Source organism: Zalophus californianus, chromosome 15, assembly GCF_009762305.2.
Source record: "Zalophus californianus isolate mZalCal1 chromosome 15, mZalCal1.pri.v2, whole genome shotgun sequence".
In the NCBI taxonomy this organism is placed as follows: domain Eukaryota; kingdom Metazoa; phylum Chordata; class Mammalia; order Carnivora; family Otariidae; genus Zalophus; species Zalophus californianus.
Window position 1 is genome coordinate 29,804,962 of NC_045609.1, and position 24,943 is coordinate 29,829,904.

A 24,943-nucleotide genomic window follows, 5' to 3' on the forward strand; every position below is an offset into this window, starting at 1 on the left:
AACAGTAAATTTAGAAAATATTTCACTGTATGTGAGATACCCAGAGTAAATAAAGAACTCTTACAAGCAAATATTAATAAGCTGAACACTCCAAGGGAAAAAGTAGATAAGAACTGGCAATTCACAAAATAAGGAAATACAAAAGGATCCCACCAATAATCAAAGATGCAAACTCAAACAATAGAGCACAATTTTTCAGGCTAAAGGATTCCTTTAGATTAACGGATACGATGGTGTATACCTATATTAATTGATATGATACATTGCCCATGACACAGCACATGCAGTGAACAAGATACTAAAAAGCATGTAGTATGATCCTCTAAAATACATAAAAAACATCTATGTATACCAAAAAAAGGGATATTCATCAAAATGTAAAAAACAACTAATTTTTATTTTCTTCACATTTTCCTACATTTTCCAACAGCATGTAATTATTTTCATAGTCAGAAATCAATAAAGTTATTTCCATTTTAGGAGAAAAAAATGGGATTTGTTTTTCTTGGACAGAGTCCCAGCTGCCCCTTTCTACAGAAACATTACAATTTTTCTGAGCCATCAGGGATTCTCCTGATCTCCAAATTGTTCACATGTTCATGCTCTACCAAAATGGCACCAACTGAGACACAAAATTATTTTCATGGTTTTAGCAGAAACAAACATCTTCTCTCTACAGTTGTATCCAAGACTTATTAACTAGGTTAGCCCCATAGCAGTAGGAACCCCAGAAGGCAAAGAATAACATGGTGAGGAGTTCCCTGATGCCCCTTTTTGCCTCCTATATAGCTCAGAGTGGGTGTTGAAGAAGCCCAATATCTGTAATGGATACAGAAAAAAAAGTCCAAAGAAAAGCCTGCTCTCTCTTGCTAAAGGACAGGGAAAAGGTAGCCTAGAATTGATAGAAACCGTTTTGACAATAAATGCCCTACTGCAGCAAAACAAAAAACAAAAAAACTCAGAGGAAAATGCCATAGGCCTTCAACCACTGTTAGCAAAGGCCAAGCAGGGAGCTTAGATTGCCATCCGCACTGGCAATAATAAAGTGTCTCTCCCAATCCCCAAAGTGGTAATATCAGAGAAATCCAAGGGGCAAGCCTGGACTTTCACTACTGCCCAGCACCCTCTCTTATGCAGACCACATTGGGAACCTGGACTTTTAACCCCACATCAATAATAAGGTATTTCTCACCCTCCCCAGGTCAGTGAAAGCCAAGTGAGAAGCCTAGATTTCTACCCCTGCCCACTGAAATGAGGTGCCTCTACCTCTCTCTTCCAGAATGGTGTCGGCAGAGACCAAGGCAGAACCCTGGACTTCCGCTGCTACTTGAGAGTAACAAGGCACCACTCCTCTTTTCCACAGTGTCAGTAGAGACTGAGTGGAAAGCACAGATTTCAATCCCTGCCCAGTAGTTAGGTACCTTTCTCCATCCCATCCAGAATGGTTCTAGGATTCTACTATCCCCACTTGGTATAGAGTCAGTGTTGGGGCATTCTGGTGGCTCAGTCGGTTAAGTGTCTGACTCTTGGTTTGGCTCAGGTCATGATCTTGGGGTCATGGAATTGAGCCCTGCATCTGGCTCCATGTTCAGTATGGTGTCTGCTTGGGATTCTCTCTCCCCGTCCCTCTGCCCTTGCACCTCCTGCTTGCACTCTAAAATAAATAAATCTTAAAAAAAAAGAGAGAGAGAAGAGTCAGCATCTATATTCCCCTGCTGGTGTGGTTTCAGTGGAGAGCTGCTAAAATTTAAATAAGATGTAGTCTCATAATTCTCAGTATGTCCAGAATGCAACTGAAAAACACTTGTCATACCAAGACCCAAGAAAAATCTTAACTTGGATGAGAAAAAATAGATGCCATGTCAGATAATTCTGACTAGACAAGAATTTTAAAGCAGTCATCATAAAAATGCTATGACCAAGGAGCGCCTGGGTGGCGCAGATGGTTAAGCGTCTGCCTTCGGCTCAGGTCGCGATCCCAGGGTCCTGGGATCAAGTCCCGCATCAGGCTCCCTGCTCCTTGGGAGTCTGCTTCTCCCTCTGCTTCTCTCTCTCTCTCTCCCCCTCTGTCTCTCATGAATGAATAAATAAAATCTTTAAAAAAAAAAATGCTATGACCAATAAAGAACACACTTGAAACAAAATAGTTAAGTTTTAGCAAAAAAGATCAGACGAGATTGGGCACGTTCAGGGTGGTACAGCCACAGACAAGTAAAAAAGAGAGAAAGGAAGGAAATATAGTCAAAAGGAAATATACAATAACCTCACTAAATGGGCTCAGTGGGAGAATGAAGATGATGAGGAAACAATGAATTTCAAAACACTACAACAGAGGAGCACGTGGCTGGCTCAGTTAGTAGACCATGTGACTCGATCTCAGAGGTGTGAGTTCAAGCCCCACACTGGGCACAAAGCCTACTTAAAAAAAAAAAAACAAAAAAAAACAAAAAAAACACACACAACAATAGAAATTACCCAATCTGAACAAGAGACAAAAAAGACTGGGGGGGAAAAAAGTGCCAGAGACCTATAGGACTATTTTTTTAAAAATCTAATATTCAAGGTTATCAGAATTCTAGAGAAGAGAGGGGAGCCTGGGAGCCTAGGAGCCTGGGTGGCTCAGTCAGTTAAGCATCCGACTCTTGATTCTGGCCATGATTTCAGGGTCATAAGATCAAGCACTGTGTCAGGCTCCATGCTCAGCAAGGAGTCTGCTTAGGATTCTCCCTTCTCCTACTTCCTTCTGTCCCCACTCCCTTTCTTTCTCTAAAGTGAATAAGTGTGTTTTTTTTTTTAATAAGATTTACTTGAGAGAGAATGAGTGGGAAGGAGGGGCAGAGGGAGAGGGAGAAGCAGGCTTCCCGTGGAGCAGGGAGCCCAATGTGGGGCTCGATCCCGGAACCATGGGATCATGACCTGAGCCGAAGGAAAATGCTTAACTGACTGAGCCACCCAGGTGTTCCTAAAGTGAATAAATCTTAAAAAAAAAAAAAAATTCCAGAGGAGAGAAAGCAGTTGGAGCTGGAAAAAATATCTAGAGAAAAAGCTGAAAATTTTCCAAATTTAGTAAAGATAAACTGACCAAAGTCTAAAGAGGATAAATCCAAAGAAATAATCTTGGGTAGAGGAACAGGATTCATATGACAGTATTTTTCATCAGAAACTACGAAAACCAAAAGAAAGTGGTACAACACTTTTCAAGTGTTGAAAGAAAAGAACTGTCAACTCAGAATTCTAAGGATATTCTGAAAATATCTTTCAGAAATGAAGGCGAAATCAAGACCTCAGATGAAAAATAAAGAGAATTTGTTGCCAACAGACCCACCCTAAAAGAAACACAAAAGAAGTTCTTCAGATACAGAAGAAAACTTGGGATTTCAGGAAGAAAGAACAATAAAGTTTTCTAAATTATGTTTAATGTTTGAAGCACAAACTATAATACTGTCTGATGTGGGGGCACATGGCTGGCTCAGCCATAAAGCATGCAACTCTTGATCTCAGAGTCATGAGTTCAAACTCAACATTGGGCTTAGAGTTTATATTAAAAAAAAAAAAACTTTCTAATATTGTCTGATGTGGTTCTCAATATTGTGCAAAGAAAATATTTAAGTCAATTATGTTATAAAAGGGAGAGAGTAAAAAGATCTAAGTGGAAGTAAGGCTTCCACACTTCATTCAAAGTAGTAAAATGTTGGCACCAGTAAACTGAAAAGTTGCAAATATATAAGACAGTATTTAGAGCAATCATTGGAAAATCTATGAAGAGATACACTCAAAAACACCATAGATAAATCAAAAAGGAATTCTAAATAATATTCAAATAATCCATGGGAAGGCAGGAAAAAAGAAAGGAATGAAAACAAAACAATAAAACAGCAACTTAAGCTCGCATATCAACAATTACACTAAATGTAAATGGACTAAATATATTAAGAAATTGTCAGAACAGATAAAAATATGAACTATAAGAAAGTATATTTCTTCAAATATACTGATGATAATAAAGATTAGGCTGAAAATTTAAAGACTGAAAAATGTGAATGTTAACGTTTTATTACATGACAATATTAATCAAAAGAAAGAAGTAGCTCTATTAACATCTGATAAAGAAAATTACCAAGATAAAGAAGAATATCATGTTGATAAAAAGGTCAATTCACCAAAAAGATACAGCAATCCTAAATGTGTAGGCACCAAACAACAGAACTTCAGAATACAAGAAGCAAAAACCATTAGAACTAAAAGTAGAAATACACAAATCCACAATTAAAGTTGGGATATGCAACAAATCCCCTCTCAATAACTGACAGAACTATTAGAAAATTAGCAAGAATTGAGAGGAGTTTAATGCCACCTCAACCATCTGGATCTCAAGGCAGCTTAGCAAGTTATACATCATAAATGGCATGTAGTCTTGTTTAATGATCTGTTAAACATAATACATCACTTTTCTATTGTTGCTTTATTTTAATAACAAAAGTAGCACATATTGACTGGGGGAAAATACTGATGTTTAATAAAGTAAAAACTAAAATACCCCTGCCAATCTGCCATCACTCCCCTAAGATAATCATTCCCCAGAATCCTTATTCTTTAAACTCTTTTCTCTCTTTATATATATGTAAATATGCACATATGCATAGTTTTAATTTTATAAAAAATGGGATATCTCACATACTGTCTGCAACTTGCCTTTTTCAGTCCAATGATGTATATGGACATCATTCTTAGCTGGTAATAGATATATAGATCTATGATATGAAGTATTAATAAAAATGTTCTCAAAAAACTTATTCTTTGATAATATAAGTTCGAGTTACAAAGGCATATTACACTCAGTACCTAGAAATATAATGACCATCTGCTTTTATATACCAGCAGAAAGAATAAAATTCTCCTTGAGCAAGGTAACAAGATAGTTGAAATGCTCTGAAAACAATAAAGGGACAAAAAACACAAATTTTATCAATTATGTTTCTAATTTTTTTTTATTTCTCAAGGAGAACTCCATAATCTAGCTGGCATCATTAACTAAAGGAAAATATAGGTATCCTACCATTATGTGCAAAGAAGAAGGGGTGGGGAGTATGTTAATACAAGTATTTGTTTCTAAGAGTGAAATACTCACAGCTGTTTCTCCTTTTGGGAGATTTGTTTCTGCAGATTGTCGGATTTACTCTGACACTCTTGTAGATATTTCTTGTCTTCATCTTCAGCTTCCATTTGCGCCTTCTCTGCTTGCTGCAATCTGGTGTAATTCAAATCAACTTTGGGTAAAACTGAGGCTAGAACTAGGGTGTAAAAGGGTGAAGAAGACAAATAAAAGAAAAATGGGGAAATAGAAACATTTCTAAATGAAAACAAAGTTTGGGGGAAAACTCACAAACTCAAACGTGAAAGAGCCACACAATGTCTAGAAATTGTTTTGTGATTTTTTTTCAATATAACATATAATATGCCCAGAATACTATCTTCAAATGTTTTATTTCTTGTTCATAATTAACAATGCAAAGCAATACAGCCTTTACCACTTACGTAGAGCAGAATGAATTAACTTTGAAAGTATAATGGGTGTGTTACTGCCTTTTTACAAAACCATGTAAAGCACAGGATTTACGTCTACACTAGGTGAAGAAGCCACATTGTTATTTATGTTAGGATGTGTATGCCAGGAATCAAGTGTGCTACAAGGCCAAGAGCAAAGACCTGCAATTATTTCGAACAGCGAAGTCCTCCCTGTAGGATCTTTATGCATTTACTACATTATGCCAAAAGCTGTATGTGTATGTTAAGATTCGAAAGAATATAGTATTAGTTGGCAACATTCTCTAGAGATCATTTTTGTTCATGACTGATGTTTAAATATTAGCTAAAAATGTGATTTTCATTTGTTCTGTTTTTATTTGTAAGTCATTGCTTCTCCCTGTGCTTAGCTCCACTCCCTGCCTCCCATCTAGGATTTCTTAGATTTAACTTCAATGTTTTTATAAGAAAAGTTTTCCCACGTATTAAAGAGACATTAACTCCTTGTAGGGAATCACAGGCAAAATTTCTATTCAACTAGCTGAAAACACTGCCTCTTCTTTTCTTCCTAGAAACATACCAGTGGGACAACCTGACACATTTGAGAAGTATAAATGCCACTTCTGAGCAAAAGAGAGTAACATTCAAGTTATCTCTAAATTGAAATTTAATTTTAAAATATTAACGTAGGGAGACAGGGACCCAAGTATTTCTCTAAGATTACAGAAACTAAAATAAAACTCAGAGTGAGGTAGGGCTTGAAGTTGTGCTATCATAGAAGAGGGCTAAGGGAACTGGAAAATTGAGGTGCTGGAGCACAAGAGAATGGCCAATCTGGGTTATAAACTATTTTAAAACATATTAAAAAATCAGTAAAGAAGCCATTAGGCCAAGAGTGGGTCAACAGGGAAAATTTGTGCCAACACATTGTGAAACCAAAGGGTTAACTTATTTTTAAACAATGTTTATATTTTCCATCAAAAAGTAGCTAAAAAGATAAAACTGCACTTGAAAATCCTGACCTCCAAAAGGTCAATACTCAAATCAGCCTTTGTGCACAAGGTTTGAGGAATGTGTTTTTGGAAATCCAAGTGCACCCACTCTGCTTTATGGCAGTGTATTACCACAGCAGCTGATCAAGAAGTGGACAGGGTCCTTAATACCCTTTTCAAATACTTAATAGCATAAATTATTTTCTATTTAATATATTATAAAATTGTCGATTCTCTTTTAGTCTGTTTAAATACAAGTGGTTTTCAGAAAGATATATCTTTGACCAGCTTGTACTGGTCCTGAGTGTCACTGCTGGCATATTTCACCAATGACATTGCAATTGTCCTAGTTTGAGTTAACAAATCATTGTCACTTCATAATGGAATGGACAGAAATTAAAGACAGAAAAAGGTAATAAAGATGTCCAAAATGTAAAAATGGGGATAAAGAAAACAAAAAAGAAAAAAGAAGAAAGAGGATGTCAATAAAAGAATATTCATGTCAATAAAGCATTAATAGTTATGTTTTTCATAAGTAGATTCAAAGAAAGCAATGATAAGACATATGTTGACACCAACATGACAGGTCAATGGAAATACATTACATTTTCCAACAATAAAAGTGAAAAATGCCAATACAAAACAATTCAATTTAAATAAAATTATTTATTGGTTTGGGTTGAGGGTCCTAGCTCAAAGAAACGCAACTAAACTGCCAACTCAAAGCTTGATTTCAGATAAAGAGATGGTGAATGACAAAGGATATGACAATCAATATGCATGGAAACAATCAGGGATAATTCCACCATAGATTTTGTTCGTTTTTCACTTTTTTAAAGTTTTTGTTTGTGTATTTGTTTTATGTCATCAATTGAACCACATGAAATTGCCGATATTAAATCTTTTAAGAAAATCCACAAAATGGCAAATTCAAATGAAATCAGCCTACTATAAAGCAACTTGATTCCATGCAACAACCAAAACAAAAAAGGCAAAATCCTGCTGGGCTTAAAAAAAAAGTCCTAATCTAAATTTTCCTAATGATTTTTGTGGCAGGTGTCAGAGCTGAATAAAGAAAAGGGAGAAAAAAAGGAAAAAAAGAAACTAAGACTGAAAATGCTGTACCTTTGCTCCAGCTGCCTCATGGCTGCAGTAATTTTATTGGTTTTTTCTTCTAGTCGGGCAATTATTTCATTTTTTTCTTTCAAGCCATCTTCAGAACCCTATTTAGAAAGAAAAAAAAACTATAGTGGCTTTGATTTTTAAACCTGAATATTTTTAATACCATTTCACTATGGAATTTTTACTTTGAAATGAGTAGAGCTAATTTGTAGATTAAAATACTATGATATAAAGCAGTAGTACTATTAGTCTTCAATTAAAATGTAATAAAAGAAAACTGCCTTTAGTGCTTCTGGAAGACAACAGAATAAACTTGTAAACTATGCTTTTTTTCCAATTAAATAGTTTTTGGCAACAAATCTACTTAAACAGTGATGTCACTTCATGAGAGAATTATAACGATTATTATAGTAAAGCATTTTAAGATTTTTTTGAGAGAGAGCACAAGCAGTGGGGAGGGACAGAGGGAGAAGCAGACTCCCCACTGAGCAGAGAGCCCCACACGGGGCTGGATCCCAGGACTCTGGGATCATGATCTGAGCCGAAGACAGCCACTTAACTGATTGAGCCACCCAGGCGACCCTACAGTAAAGCATTTCAATCAAAATTAAATCTTTCTCAGGGCCCTTGGCTGGCTCAGTAGGTAAAGCATGTAGACTCCTGATCTTGGGGTTGTAGATCTGAGCCCATGCTGGGTGTAGGGATTACTTAAAAAAAATAAAATCCTGGGGCGCCTGGGTAGTTCAGTCGTTAAGTGTCTGCCTTTGGCTCAGGTCATGGTCCCAGGGTCCTGGGATCGAGCCCCACATCAGGCACCCTGCTCTGGGGGAAGCCTGCTTCTCCCCCTCCCACTCCCCCTGCTTGTGTTCCCTCTCTCGCTATGTCTCTGTCAAATGGGTATTAAAGAGGGCACGTTCTGCATGGAGCACTGGGTGTTATACACAAACAATGAATCATGGAGCACTACATCAAAAACTAATGATGTAATGTATGGTGATTAACATAATAAAAAATAAAATAAAAATAATAAAAAATAAAAAGTAAAAAAATAAAATCTTAAAAAAATAATTAAAGGGGCAACTGGGTGGCTCAGTCAGTTAAGTGTCTGACTTCAGCTCAGGTCATGATATCAGGGTCCTGGGGTCAGGCCCTGTGTTGGTCTCCACACTCAACAGGGAGTCTGCTTCTCCCTCTCCCCCTCCCTCAAGCTCATGCTCTCTTTCTCTCAAATAAATAAAATCTTTTTAAGAAAAAATAAATCTTCCTCAGGACTACACTGTATAAAGAATTCATAGAAATGTCCTGCATATTTAGATTAAGTTTTCCCAAAAGATTTAATCTTCATACTTAACCTTTTGGCATTAAAAAAGAAATTCAGATAGGTTGTTTATTCTTTGATACCTATTCCATTGCTACACTACTTAAGCTTCCATACAGAAAAAAAGTCACTGGTTTTTATTACCAATATGGCACAGCTAAAAACCAAATCCTTCATACAAAAAATTATTTTCAATTTACGTTAAACTCAAGAAATTTAAGAATTTAAGAATGAGCCTTACCTCCAAAATCTATAAAGAACTTATCAAACGCAACACCCCCCCCAAAAAATAATCCAGTTACAAAATGAGAAGACATGAATAGACACTTTCCTAAAGAAGACATCCAGATGGCTAACAGACACATAAAAAGATGCTCAACATCACTCATCATCAGGAAATACAAATCAAAATCACAATGAGATACCACCTCACACCTGTGAATGGCTAAAATGTTGGCAAGGATGCAGAGAAATGGGAACCCCTTGCACTGTTGGTGGGAATGCAAACTGGTGCAGCCACTCTGGAAAACAGTATGGAGGTTCTTCAAAAAGTTAAAAATAGAACTACACTATGATCCAGCAATTGCACCACTAGGTATTTACCCAAAGAATACAAAAATATAGATTTGAAAGGGGTACACGCACCATGATGTTTATAACAGCATTATCAACAATATATCAAACTATGGAAAGAGCCCAAATGTCCATTGACTGATGAATGAATAAAGACGTGTTGTGTGTGTGTGTAATAGAATATGACTCAGCCATCAAAAAGAAGGTCATCTTAACATTTGCAACGACATGGATGGAGCTACAATGTATTACACTAAGTAAAATAAGTTAGAGAAAGACAAATACCATATGATTTCACTCATATGTGGAATTTAAGAAACAAAACAGATGAACATATGGGAAGGGGGAAGAAAAAAGAGGGAAACCATAAGAAACTCTTAATGATAGAGAACAAACGGAAGGTTGTGGGAGGGAGGTGGGTGGGGGATGAGCTAGACAGGTGATGGGTATTAAGGAGGGCACTTGCTATGATGAGCACTGGGTGTTGTATGTGATGAATCACTGATTTCTACTCCACTGTAGGTTAATGAACTATAAATTAAAAAAAAAAAAATGATCCTTACCTGCAACTTTTGATACATTTCTATGTTAATTGCTTTAACTTCCTCTAGTTGTTGCCGAAGGCCTATCAGAGTATCCTGCTTCTCATGGATATCTTTCTCCAACAACTTCATAGCAAGTTCAATTTCATGTTTCATACTAACTTGTACTGCTAGCTCATTTTCCACATCCTGCAATTTGAACATATCCTCAATTCACATACCACTTCAGGATGTCAAAAGTCAGACACACAGCAGTTAATGAGAACATGAAGAATTTTCTATTCACTATGTAGACTATTTTTTTTCCAATGGTTTCATGTCACTAGGTATATGTCTTTTTATTTTTTAAGTATTTTATTTATGAGAGAGCGAGAGAAAGCACAAGCAGGGGCAGCAACAGGCAGAGGGAGAAGCAGGCTCCCTCCTGAGCAAGGAGCCAGATGTGGGGCTCAATCCCAGGATCCTGGGATCATGACCCGAGCCGAAGGCAGATGCTTAACTGACAAGCCACCCAGAAGTCCCTGTAGATCACTCTTTAAAAAAAAAAAAAGAAAAAAAATACGTTCCACTCAATTTTGCTATGAACCTACTTGAAAAAATAATTTAAAAAAATAAAAAAATACATAAACTACTCTTTTGAGGTTTAAGCCCCATAAAGGGAATCAACCAGGTCTTATAACATAACATTCTAAATATTTTCAACTGTGTATTTTGTGAAAATGAAAGCATTTTCTAGATATTGTTAATTATCACTATTCTGCTTCAAAAATTAAGTATTTTTATGCCTCATAAACTCAGTATTAATTTTCCTTAATCAAAGAAATAAAGTAGTCTGGGGGTGCCTTGCCGGCTCAGTTGGAAGAACATGCGACTCTTGATCTTGGGGTCATGAGATCCAGCCCCGACACTGGGTGTAGAGATTTCTTAAATAAATAAAATTTGAAAACACACACACACACACACACAGAAATAAAGTAATCCATATAAGTGAAGGCCAAAGATAACTCAAAAACCCCACTTCACAGTTTCAATTTCTTCTCTTACAGAATTTTACATTGGGGTGGGGGGATGTGGTACATGGAGGGCACACGATGGAATATACAACTGGGTGTTATAAACAACTGGTGTTGTATGTGGGTGCACATGGATGTTATATACAACTGAAGAATCACTGAACTCTACCTCTGAAACTTATAATAAGCTATAGGTTTAATTGAATTTAAATAGAATTAAAATTAAATTTAAAAAAATTCTCACAACAAAGAAGTTTCCTAATATTAAAGACAAATAGCAAAAGGCATGGAAAGGCTAGCAATAGTCTCTTCTTGACCTGGGTGGTGATTATACAGGTATTTATGTTATAATCCATTAAGCTGTACATTTGTATTTTTCTGTAGGTATTGTATCAACCTAAGGATAAAAAAACTCAGTTAATTTTTTTAAGATTTATTTATTTCAGAGAGAGCAAGCGAGCGTGCGAGAGAGCATGAGCCAGGGGAGGGGTCGGGGAGAGAGAGCGAGTCCCAAGCAGACTCTGCACTGAGTGCAAAGCCCAACGCAGGGCTCCATCCCACCACCCTGAGATTATGACCTGAGCTGAAATCAAGAGTCTGATGCTCAACTGACTGAGTCACCCAGGTGCCCCGTTAATTTTTTTTAAAGTAACTTCTATGCCCAACACAGGGTTGGAAATCATGACCCCAAGATCAAGAGTTGCATACTCTACCAACTGAGCCAGCCAGGCACCCCCAAAATAAGTTATTTTTATTTTTTTTTTTTAAGATTTTATTTATTCATTCATGAGAGAGAGAGAGGGAGAGAGAGAGAAGCAGAGGGAGAAGCAGGCTCCCAAGGAGCAGGGAGCCCGATGCGGGACTCGATCCCAGGACCCTGGGATCATGACCTGAGCCGAAGGCAAACACTTAACCATCTGAGCCACCCAGGCGCCCATAAGTTATTTTTAAATATGATTTGGAGCACCTGGGGGGCTCAGTCAGTTGAGCATCTGTCTTCAGCTCAGATCATGATCTCAGGGTCCTGAGATCGAGCCCCTTGTCAGGCTCTCCGCTCAATGGAGAGTCTGCTTCTCTCTCTTCCTCTGTAATCCCTCATGCTTTCACTCTCTCTAAAAGAAAATCTTTAAAAAATTTTTTAAATATCATTTTAGTCCTATTTGAATCCATCATTCTATTCTATTTTGTTTTTTTTTAATGCTGGTCACAATCCATTCATTTCAGATTATAACACAGTATAAAAACACTTTAAAAAACACTTGATAAAAAAAGAATTTGAAGGGGTTATAAGGGGGTGAGATTTCTATCCCACAGCAAGGAAGATAAGGCTAAAAAAGAGATTTTAAGTGATGCTTAAGGGTAAATTATTATTATGATTATTATTTTTGCTAATGCAAACTACCTGTCTTAACTGAGATTCATCTCGAAGCTGCCTTCTGGCTTCATTGTACATTTCATCCAGCCCCTGCCGAGAATGCTTATATGTTTGAAGCTCAGTTTCCACATCCACTTTGGTAACCTAAGAAGAAAACATCAAGCTTTTTACTGTGTAAATCACTGCTATCAATACAGCACAGAAATAAATATCCAGTCTACGCAAAAGTCCCCAAAAGTGGCAATTTCTGACACAAGACAGTGTGTTTGCAAACAGTCCATACTTACCTCCAAGTGCTGCTGTGTTTTCATTAAAATCAATTTATTTTCACTTCGTAATTGATGATTTTCTTCTTGGAGTTTAATGATATTATTTTTTGCTATTGCTAACTAAAAATTATGAAACAGGGACAAGAAAAAGATTTTAAACACCTTTACTTATACTTGCTTTACAGGTTATGATCATCACTATAAACAACAGAATATAAAAGCTTAAAACTAGTCAAATGTCTCACATCTACAGAAGCTTTCATAAGAAAAATGTGCTATTATCCTAAGATACCAATAAAAAAATTGAACTCTTATTTCTAGTATTTCATTAGTCAAAATATATTGTTAAAACATATCATGTATACCTAAGAATGTTCTGAATACAGTGTCATGAAACAATAAGACTGTAAAGACCTGTGTAAAGATAAAAGATCTATAAGAAGGCTGTGCTATCATTGAAAATGTGATACAGACCTTCATGATAACCAAAAAGGACACCCTCTGAAATAGAGAATACTGGGTGACCATCACAAATATGAGACATTTTTCACCATCAGAGTTAAACTAAGTGGCTTGGTTCTGAGGCCTACAATGAAAAGAGGGATTCCAGGAAAGGAAAGCAGGGATCATCCCCAATGTTGGCTTATAAATAAATTTCCGAACACTTCATCAGGGATATAACTTGAACTTCACAGTGTGCCTAAGGCCAAGAAGCAGCACAAACTAGAGAGCAGCTCTAATGGTCCCAATCTATCAAACTACCAAATGGTTCCAATGGCCAACAGACACATGACAAGATGCTCAACATCACTCATCATTAGAGAAATGCAAGTTAAAACTACAATGAAAGGCCCCCTGTCAGAATGGCTAAGATCAAAAACACAAGAAACAACAGGTGTTGGCGAGGATGTGGGGGAAAAAAGGAACCCTTGGTGCACTACTGGTGGAAATAGAAACTGGTGCAGTCACTGTGGAAAACAGTATAGAGTTTCCTCAAAAAATTAAAAACAGAACTACCCTACAATCCAGTAATTGCACTACTGGGTATTACCCCCAGAATACAAAAACACTAATTCAAAGAGATACATGCATCCCTGTTTACTGCAGCATTATTTACAATAGCCAAACTATGGAAGTGGCCCAAGTGTCCACTGATAGATGAATGGATAAAGAAGATGTAGTGTGTGGATGGAATGTTATTCAGCCATGAATAAGAATGAAATCTTGCCATTTGCAACAACATGGATAGAGCTACAGAGTTTAATGCTAGGCAAAATGTCAGTCAGAGAAAGACAAATACTGTATGATCTCACTCATGTGTGGAATTTAAGAAACAAATGAGCAAAATCAAAAAAAAAAGAGAAACCAGGAAACAGACTCAACTATAGAGAATAAACTGATGGTTACCAGAGGGGAGATGGGTGGCAGGATGGATGAAATAGGTGATGGGGATTAAAGAGTACACTTACCATGATTAAAAAAAAAAAAAACAGAACACTATGAAGTGGCCCAAACTATCAAAATAAAGATACATTTGCAGTCATGCAAATAATCATGTGCTCCCTGGTTTGGAAAAATTAGGCCAGTTCTAAAAGAATTAAGAATTTTAATTAACACAGAAAGTAGGGTTCAGAGCACTCGTGACAGATTTCTTCCTCCAGCCTAAATAATTCTGAAAATAGAAAGTAGTAACTCTGTGGTTTGATAAAAAAAACTTATCTAAAGCAACTTTACAAACAGTATTAAAAAGAGAGCAGAGATAAACTTCCTGTCTGGGACCACCAGATAGGCGCTCTGACAACGCCGGAAACCAGAGCACACGGGATGAGGTTTATACTTGGCTGGGTGGAGAAAGGGTGGCCACAAGCAGGTAGTGGTGCTTGTAAAGAAAAGTAATCTGAATAGTGGAACAAGACAAACGGTATCATTTTAATGGGAATTTCTACCTATAGGTGATTCACTATCTAAATAGAGGTCATCCAGATTTTAAAAAGAGAATCGCAGCTTATTTATAGAAGAGCTTGTAAGAGTGTTATCTTTGGGGCTCATTTCTAGGAGTATCTCAAACAACTCACAGATTTACCAGAGAATTTACCTGAGAAAATGTGGTTTCTCTAGAACTTACAATCATCAATTATAACTATATTGCAAATATTCCATCATTTAAGGATGAAAATGTGCACCCATGCACATGCACACTTAGTGTATTCAACTTAAAATGGAAAAGGATCACAAATACTCAGTCCATGTAAGAAAATTATCCATGGCTGGGTTACAATACCTCTTCAATCAGCTTAGTATTTGACTTTTCTAAAGAGTCAACTCTTGAATGGAGACTGCTGACTGTGCTGCTGAAATTAATAAAGAAAAAACTCATTCAAATCACACAAATTCACAAAAGTGAGAAAAGGTATGTTATCTTGGACTTACCATGTTAACTAACATGCACCGACTATCCTGAATTTTTGAGTGTGGGAAATTTCATTAAGTTGGATAACCAGATTTGGCTAGGACAGCAATAAAGACTGAGCAAAAAGCTCATTTCTATTAAAATTCCACTTGATGCTGCTCATTATTTTTTGTTGTCTTCTTAGAGTCTTACATTTAAATTTTAATACTTAGGAATGGATTCCACACAAAGACTACCAAGTATTATTAAAATTAAATTTAAAATCTTTTAAAGGATGAACTTTAAATATCCACTTTATAATTAAGTGGCTTAATAAGCATTTACACCAGTCTTCAACACAAGCCCATTCTGTTTCCACTCTCCACTTTCATAATCACTTAAAGACCTCTAAAGTCACCTGTAGTTTGGGAAATGTGAATATGAAATTCACATCAGGTACCTGGACAACCAGCAGCTAAGCAAATACCCTGACTTTCAAGAATATAGCTAAAAGTCAGGTTAAGCCGAATGCACTCGGTTTTTTTGTATTTTTGTTTAAACTGATCAAGATTGGACATTACTGTACATTTTTTTCTGCATTTTTATGAATCTTGATAAAAAAACGTATTTCAAACGGTACAGTCACCAGAAGTACAGTTATCAAAAATGCACACACTTCACTTGGCATCTACGAGACTGGACATTATTGTACATTTTATTTAGTTTTTCAAGGCCTTGTTTCTACCACCTCAAGCTTTAATAACATAATATGCTGTTTACATCACAATAAAACCTATAATAGATTTAAACAAATTTTATACCAGCCTCAGAAATAAATATTGGCATTTTAGTTTAACTGGTGAAACAAATCTTTTTTCATTCATGTTAAATCATTTTTAAATATTATCATTCTTAGGGAAACCACCTGAGTTTTTCACAAAGAGCAACAGGGTATCCGGATGGTGAGACCTTAACAGGTGTGGGACTAAGAGACACAGGACCAAAGTTAGAGTCCCCGCTTTTCTTTCTGTGTCACCTTGAAAGCTGTAAAACCTTTCTGAGCTCCAGTTTCCTTATCTATAAATCAGATAATAATATCTGTCCTACCTTTATGTAAGAATCAGTAAAATATTAATCGAAAAAGCACTTTTGAAAATAAACCCTCAATAGTTTTCTTTGAATGAGGGATAATATGTGAGTTCTATTTTTTTACCTGTTTTCTACATTTTTTTAAATACTCTAAATATACAAAAACATTCTAACTGGAAAAACAATGAAACATTTTTAAATCCGTAAAATGTACAAAAGTAAGGCACTAGTACTGCTATAAATGATTTAAAACACATAATTTAAAAGAGAATGAGAAAACTCCTTGAACCAAATGGAACAGACTCTAAGATAAAGTTGGGTAAAAACAGTGAACTACAGAATAGTGTAAAAATTATGCTACTTTGTGTAAAAAAACTGAGGGGAAGGGAACTTTAAGAAAATATATGCATATTCTTGTCTGCTTGTATAAAGTATCTCTGGAGGCATACACGAGAACCTATTAATTAGTCCCAAAGAGGGAAACCAGGTGATTGGATATCAAGGAAGAGGGAGGCTTTTTGTTCATGTTCCTTTTGAAGTTTAAACTATGTGAGTATATATATATATTTTTTAAAGATTTATTTATTTGAGAGACAGCAAGCACGAGCAGGGCAGAGGGAGAGGAAGAAACAGACTCCCCGCCGAGCAGGGAGCCAGATGCAGGGGATGCAGGGCTCAATCCTAGGACCCTAGGATTGTGACCTCAGCTGAAGGCAGTCGCTCAACCAACTGAGCCAACCAGGCGCCCCAAACTATGTGAATATATTACCTGTTGCCAAAAGTGAATAAAGCTTTAACAGTAAGTAAATAAGCAATACAAAGTTGCATTTAGAAATATAATCTCAGAATTACAAATTAGAAAACACACATACATACACATATATTTCCTAGGACATCTTTTATTAAAACTCTGTGATTAAAAAAAAAAGACAATGATACAAGATATTTCCTAACTTCAGAGAAAGCAAGAGTTACAGCTTATTTTTCTAAAATGGGAAAATGTTTAATTTTATTTTCTGACTATTGAACGAAACTTAGAAAATCAGAAAAGTATAAAGAATAAAATAGAAATTATCCATAATTTCATCACCCAGAGAGTCATTTTTGCTAATTCATTTTAATTAATAGGAACAGTCCATTCCTAACTATGTAGCAAATACTATTCACTTTACCTGTGCTATCTAGTCCAAACTAAAATGTAGTATAACTGGGCGCCTGGGTGGCTCAGTTGGTTAAGCGACTGCCTTCGGCTCAGGTCATGATCCTGGAGTCCTGGGATCGAGTCCCACATCAGGCTCCCTGCTCAGCAGGGAGTCTGCTTCTCCCTCTGACCCTCTTCCCTCTCATGCTATCTTTCATTCTCTCTCTCTCAAATAAATAAAATCTTTAAAAAATATATCTTTAAAAAAAATAAAAATAAAATGTACTATAACTGTAAAATACACATTGGCTTGTGAAGACAATACAAAGAAAGAATATAAAATACCTCAGGAATAATTGTTATACTGATTACATGTTGAAATAATATTTTGGGTATACTGAGTTGAACAAAATATATTTTTAAATTAATTTCATGTTTTTTTACCTTTTTAATGTGGTTACTAAAAATTTTTAATTATCTATATGACTCACATTTTATTTCTATTAGAACTACACTATACTATTTTACATATTGATCTCAGAAATTCTTCCAAGTATTCACTGACAGCTTCAGTGCCCAGGTGACATATATAAGGAAATAAAATATAAGGAAAAACTCCCACCATGGGAGGCAACAGCCACATTTACATATGAAACTCTTTGAAAGTAGGAAAAATGAATTTGTGAACCATAAAAATGATATAAACTTCCACCCTATCTAACCTTTTCTTCTCAAGGATACAGGGATAAGTTTGAAATTCTGTCTTTATTTCTTTGACCCCTCCCCAGGAATTCTATTTTTAAATTCTCCAAATGTTCTCTCTGAAAATCTGACTCTTGGGAAGCCTGGGTGGCTCAGTCAGTTAAGCGTCTGCCTTCGGCCCAGGTTATGATCCCAGGATCCTGGGATTGAGCCCCGTGTCAGGCTCCCTGCTCAGCAGGGAGTCTGCTTCTCCTTCTCCTTCTGCTGTTCCCCCTGCTTGTGCTCTACTCTCTCAAATAAATAAATAAAACCTTAAAATAAAAAGAAAATCTGACTCATTTTTTGAAAATGAATTAGCTCCAATAATTCTCTGTATTCTTAATTTCTATTCTCTACTCCCTCAACCCTTTCTCAAAGATGTTTAGTAGGAAGGAATAGCGTAAAGTGGACCTGAAAAGGGTGAAGAAAACCTCTACGACAATAGTCACAAATATCCAAGTATCCATAATACTTACTTCAGTTGTCTATTTAATTCTTCAACGTAATTCTTCTGGTCTAATATGGCAGCAATTTGAACATCCCTAAAGAGGGGGAAAAGCAGCTTTGTGTCAGTTGGAAAGGTATTTACTGAAGGACCAAAAAAAGTCTATGTCGCCTAAAAGTGTTGTAAAACCATAATGGCAAAAAACACTACCTTGCCTTTAAATAAATTTCAAGAATCTTTATAATAATGTAGCAGTAGGCTGTGTACTAATTATAACCTTTGTTAAGTCTAGTATTAGCAAGTAATCTATTTAACAATACCATTAAAAAGTATATTTAAGAACTCCTTGCATCAGTATGTTTTTTAATTAAAATACATTTGACAGGGGCGCCTGGGTGGCTCAGTCATTAAGTGTTTGCCTTCGGCTCAGGTCATGATCCCAGGGTCCTGGGATCGAGCCCCACATCGGGCTCCCTACTGGGCGGGAAGCCTGCTTCTCCTTCTCCCACTCCCCTTGCTTGTGTTCCCTCTCTCGCTGTCTCTGTCAAATAAATAAAATCTTTAAAAAAATAAAATACATTTGACATATAACTATAAATTTAAGGTATACACGTTAATGTGATACATTTGTGATATGATTGCCACTGTAGCAATAATTAGCACCTCTATTATGCTACATAATTATCCTTTCTTTCTCTTATTTGGAATAAGTATATTTTAAATTTAAACACAGATCTTGGAATAAACTAGCATTTGTAAACTTGTGAATAATAAGCTTTCATCTCTTTTACCACAAAAAAAAACAGCAATTAAAATGGGTCTCAGGAACTACAAGTGACCAAAAGCCATACTTCCGACTAATGCCACCTCCTTCTATGTGATTTTTGCTTTGTAAAACTTGTATATGGAAGCTAAATAAAACAAAGCAGGAACTACACACAAAATAAGGAAATAAAAACTACATTGTCAAAAAAAAACAAAAAACAAAGCTACATTATAAATAGATGGACCTCATGGTGATTTGTAAAGAGCTACATAAAAATACATGTGAAAGAACTTATGAAAATCATACCTTTCATTTTCAATATCTTCTTCATTCTTTAAATACATGGAAAAATCAATCACTCCAACCTAAAGTAAATCATGTTCTTTTTAGTTAAAGGGGAGAAATATTAGAAGTAGAGTTAACATGCAACTGAATTTCATTCTTAATTTTTCTTTAGTGTTTAACAGTACTGTTTACAACTGGATCCAAGAGAACAGCACAAACTAAAAACACTGCATTTGGTATGAGTCACCTTCACTTACTTGTGAGTCTAAATCTTCTCCCTTAACACACAGGTTAGCATCTATCACATTCAGGCCAACCAGGAGCCCAACAATTACTGCTCCTTCTTCTTCCATCATTAGTGCATGATACTCATAAAATTCACTGTGGAAATTAAAATAAAAACCTTAGAACACAAATTTACTTCAAACACTAAATTTTAAAATCTCAGCCCCATAATATAAACATGGAGCCCATACAAATTTGGTCTCTTCAAATTAGCCTTTCTATGTGTGAATAACTTAAACATTTTGAAATGTTAATGTTCATGTAAACAAAGTAAAAGAATGGGACTGAAAGATTAAAGAGGAAAAGGAATTTTGAGAGAAAGAAAAGAGAAGCAAAGAGATATAGATCAAAAGAAAAAGAGGCATCACTGAGGCCTGGAATGTCTGGGACTCTCAGAAGACTGATTTGATTACAATACTTTTTATTAGAGTTGACTTTTTAATTCTAGGATTTATTAAGAATCTTGGGATGCAGACTGAGGTAGGGAATGAACATATGAAACATTTCCAAAGCCCATGTTCAAATCAGTGTATTTGATATGTATATTGCAAGTGTTCTTAATAATCAATTAAGGATGGTAGGACATCTATATTCTAAAAAACGTTCAGATTTGTGAAAGAAACAGGACAGTCTAAAAACTAAGACTTGACAATTATGTATTCATAGGACTAATTATCACTGTCTCATGCCTTCCTCAAGAAGTCCCATGTACTATTTAATAACTTTAATTGACCTTCACAATATTATTGAGAAATTGCTGTGCTTAAAGTATGGTCATTCTCATTTAACAAATGCGAAAACCAAGATGTACGACCAGTGTCATAAGTACTACCAAAAATGACCAGATTCTCCAGAACATCAGACAGGCACTCCAAGAGAATAAGGGCAAACAGAGGGACTGCTATGGGCCACCCCCTCTAACAACTGATTACCGTACTCTGAAAGTCTGTCTTAAACATCTGGCCTTCTATTATTTATTTAAATATTTACTACATGAAGGCAATTTATTCAAGAATACTGAAAACAAAAGTTTCAATGGGGGTGTTATCACAGCTATGTTCAGTATTACATTTTTTAAAAGGATGAATCCGTTCCCTGTTAAATAAAAAGCTTCAAAGGTAAACAATGAATGGTCCAAATGATAAGATGTATTCCTGAAATTGAGCAGATTTCAAAGTCAGTGCATAGACCAGGCTATTTATAGGCTCGACTTCCCACCAACCTCAGCACGATGTCAACTAACAACAAGTTAATGTTTTCCAGTCATCTTCATTATACCACTTAATTGCCAGCACTCACTGGCCTTCAGTTGACAGTTTAAAAAGTGCCCACAATACGGACAAAGCAACAGCTTAGACACTCAGGATCTAAAACCTATTGGGCGCCTGTGTGGCTCAGTTGGTTAAGCGTCGGACTGTTGATTTTGACTTTGATCTCAGGGTTGTAAGACCGAGCCCCATGTGGGCTCCGCCCTGGGGGAGTCTGCTTGGGGTTCTCTCTCTGACTCTGCACCACCCACCATGTTCCTCTCTCAAAAAAATAAAATAAAAAGAAACTTGTCAGATTAAAGCTCCCAATTCCAATACATATTTTTATTTGTAGAATTAACTGTAATTTAGAAAAAAAAATAAAACTAGCTTAGAAATATAACATATAAATAAATTTTCTTATGGTATTCAGTTTTTAGGCTAGTTCCTGATCCATGTTATGTCCCTACGTGATTTTCTCTCTGTTGCTCTTTTTTTTTAATGCCATCTTACTGTATTTTATATATCCTTTTGTACATCTTTAATTCTTTTTGGAAAACAGGATGTAAATGAAATTTTAAAAATGGAAATGAACATGACTTAATGGTACTAACCTTAAGAGATCCCTCTGAATAATTAAGCAACGCAGGTAATCAGCCATTTTTTTTTGCATGAGGGCTAATCGAAGCCATGCTCTTGCACGACCCAGGGGGGTCCTAAAAAGCAAAACCAACTGGTCAGAAGACAGTCTCAGTCCATATATTATGAGACTACATATTCTATCTCTGTCAAGGTTCATATTAATAAAGGAAAACTGCAATTTATCATGGTTTTGTCTGTTTCTACAGGTGGTTTGTTTTTTTTGTTTCTACAGTTTTTTAAGCCAGCTCATTGAGCATGCAAACCAATCCCTGGGAGCTATTTAAGTATCTAAGGTAAACCGGCACCTACAGGACATCTAGGTATCTTTTATGCCTTGGAAGAAATGACGCTCTAAATACTGAGGATTATCTCTACAAGAAATATTTTGACGGAATGGACTTAACTGTCTAAAGATGAATACGTAAGGTGTACCTGGCTGGCTTAGTCAGTAGAGCATGTGATTTTTTAATCTGCAGATTGTGAGTTCAAGACCCACACTGGGTGTAGAGGTTACTTTTTTCTTAAGATTTTTAAAAAACTTTTTAATTTTATTTTATTATGTTATGATAATCACCATTCATTATATCATTAGTTTTTGATGTGTTGTTCCATGATTCATTGTTTGAGTATAACACCCAGTGCTCCATTCAATATGTGCCCTCTTTAATACCCATCACCAGGCTAATCCATCCCCCCACTTCCCTCCCCACTAGAACCCTCAGTTTGTTCCTCAGAGTCCATAGTCTCTCATGGTTCATCTCCCCCTCCGATTTCCCCCCTTTCATTTTTTCCTTCCTACTTTTTTTTTTTAACATAAAATGTATTATTTGTTTCAAAGGTACAAGTCTGTGATTCATCAGTCTTAAAAATTGATATGCAAGGGGCGCCTGGGTGGCTCAGTCGTTAAAGCGTCTGCCTTCAGCTCGGGTCATGGTCCCAGGGTCCTGGGATCGAGCCCCACATCGGGCTCCCTGCTTGGCAGGAGGCCTGCTTCTCCCTCTCCCACTCCCCCTGCTTGTGTTCCCTCTCTAGCTGTGTCTCTGTCAAATAAATAAAATCTTAAAAAAAAAAAACCTATTAAAAAAATGGATATGCAAAATGCATCAAATAAAGCAATATAATGCCTTCAAAAAGTAACTGACATGATATCTGAATTTTAAAAATCCTAACAAACTAAAAAAAAAAAAAAATCCTAACAAAGCTAGGAGGGCACTAAGCTGGTAATCAAAAAGAAAGAAATCACCAGGTTGCTTGTTATTTTTCAAATGTTTCTCTAGGGGGTTGTCCTTAAAAAATTCAATCTCCTACCTCTTATCTAAATTTTATCATTTAGTAAAAGTAAAAGCAACTTTTACAGAATATGTATGGTTTTTCAAAGAGAAAGATTATCATTCACACTTTTATGTTTTCTTATACAAAGAATGTTTTGGCATGTAGTGTAGGAGGTAAGTTAATCTTCACTACTAACAGCTAATGAGCTTCTTATGGTTTAGCAGTTGAATGAATACCATCGTTCAGAAAACATTTTTTACTTTTGAAGAGTTAGGCTTTTTAAAAACAATTTGAACATATATTTTCATATTAAAATGACCAAATCTTATATTTCTCTTTTTTAAAGATTTAAGATTTTACTTATTTATTTGACAGAGAGGGAGGGAACACAAGTAGGGGGAGTGGGAGAGGGAGAAGCAGGCTTCCCACCAGGCAGGGAGCCCAATGCGGGGCTCGATCCCAGGACGCTGGGATCATGACCTGAGCCGAAGGCAGATAGATGCTCAACTGACTGAGCCACCCAGGCGCCCCTTTAAGATTTTATTTTTAAAGTAATCTCTATACTCAACGTGGGGCTTGAACTCACAATTGAGAGATAAAGAGGCACATGCTCTACCAACTGAGCCAGCCAGGTGCCCCTTCTTATATTTCTCTTTTTGAGAGTTATAATTCCCTTTTTCTTCTGTCTTTGCTAAAGATCACTACACCTAATATACCATTATAAGAAACATCAGCTGTGAACATGACTTGCTATTTCACTCTAAAAACTAGGTTTGAGGGACATCTGGTTGGCTCACTCAGTCAAGCATGTAATTCTTGATCTCAGCGTCATGAGTTTAAGCCCCACATTGGGCAGAGAGATTACTTACAAAAACAAAATAAAATTTAAAAACTGGGTTTGAATCCTGGCTCTGCCACTTTTTAACTGTTAACTCCTCTGACCTTTATTTTTCACATCTATGCAATTATTATAATAATCTCTACCCTGTAAGACTGATGTAAGGACTAAATGAGATAATTCATGTAAACCAATTATTTTATTACCCTGAGACAGTGCTTAACAAATACTAGCCATTTACTTTTATCATTCAATTAAATACAACCTGGAAATATTTGGATGTTGTGTTAACAGCCAGAAAACATTTACCATAAGGGCGCCTGGGTGGCTCAGTTGGTTAAGCGGCTGCCTTCAGCTCAGGTCATGATCCTGGGGTCCTGGGATCGAGCCCCAAGTCGGGCTCCCTGCTCAGCAGAGAGCCTGCTTCTCCCTCTCCCTCTGCCTGCCTCTCTGCTTACTTGTGCTCTCTATCTCTCTGTCAAATAAATAAAAAATAAAATCTTTAAAAAAAAGAAAACACTACCATATTCCCTACAACATGTAAAACCCTCAGGTGCCTAGGTGGCTCAGTTAAGCATCTCCCTTCAGCTCAAGTCAGGATCCCAGGGTCCTGGGATCCAGTACCACATCAGACTCCTCTGCTTCTCCCTCTGCCCCTCCCCCTGCTCCTGTGTGCTGGCGCTCTCTCGCGCTCTCTCTCACGAGCTCTCTCTCTCTCTCTCGCAAAAATAAAAAATCTTTTTTTTTTTAATATTTTATTTATTTATTTGAGAGAGAGAGAATGAGAGAGATAGAGAGCATGAGAGGGAAGAGGGTCAGAGGGAGAAGCAGACTCCCTGCTGAGCAGGGAGCCCGATGCGGGACTCGATCCCGGGACTCCAGGATCATGACCTGAGCCGAAGGCAGTTGCTTAACCAACTGAGCCACCCAGGCGCCCCAAAATAAAAAATCTTAAAAAAAAACTGTAAAACCCTCAATTATAAAGCTAAGAGAAAGCAAACTGGTAATCTGACAGAAAATGCTAAGAAAAAAAGGTTATCTCATTCACAAGAATTAAGATAAACTAAAGGAAAGCA

At 36.4% G+C, this 24,943-nt stretch overlaps 1 protein-coding gene across 10 annotated transcripts in view; it reads right to left on the bottom strand.

Moving 5' to 3' along the window:
- Positions 1 to 24,943, bottom strand: part of RUFY2 (RUN and FYVE domain containing 2) — a 48,572-nt gene that overhangs the window by 15,863 nt on the left and 7,766 nt on the right. For 6 of the 10 annotated variants that reach the window (XM_027596879.1, XM_027596884.2, XM_027596881.2 and 3 more), the window contains exons 4-13: positions 21,730 to 21,831; positions 19,841 to 19,964; positions 19,605 to 19,663; positions 18,564 to 18,629; positions 15,009 to 15,078; positions 12,746 to 12,847; positions 12,486 to 12,602; positions 10,092 to 10,259; positions 7,641 to 7,738; positions 5,129 to 5,248 (exon numbers count right to left, since the gene is read on the bottom strand). In XM_027596879.1, coding sequence (XP_027452680.1) covers positions 5,129 to 5,248; positions 7,641 to 7,738; positions 10,092 to 10,259; positions 12,486 to 12,602; positions 12,746 to 12,847; positions 15,009 to 15,078; positions 18,564 to 18,629; positions 19,605 to 19,663; positions 19,841 to 19,964; positions 21,730 to 21,831 — 1,026 coding nt within the window. The other 4 variants (XM_027596877.1, XM_027596886.1, XM_027596885.2 and 1 more) reach the window with 4 other exon arrangements.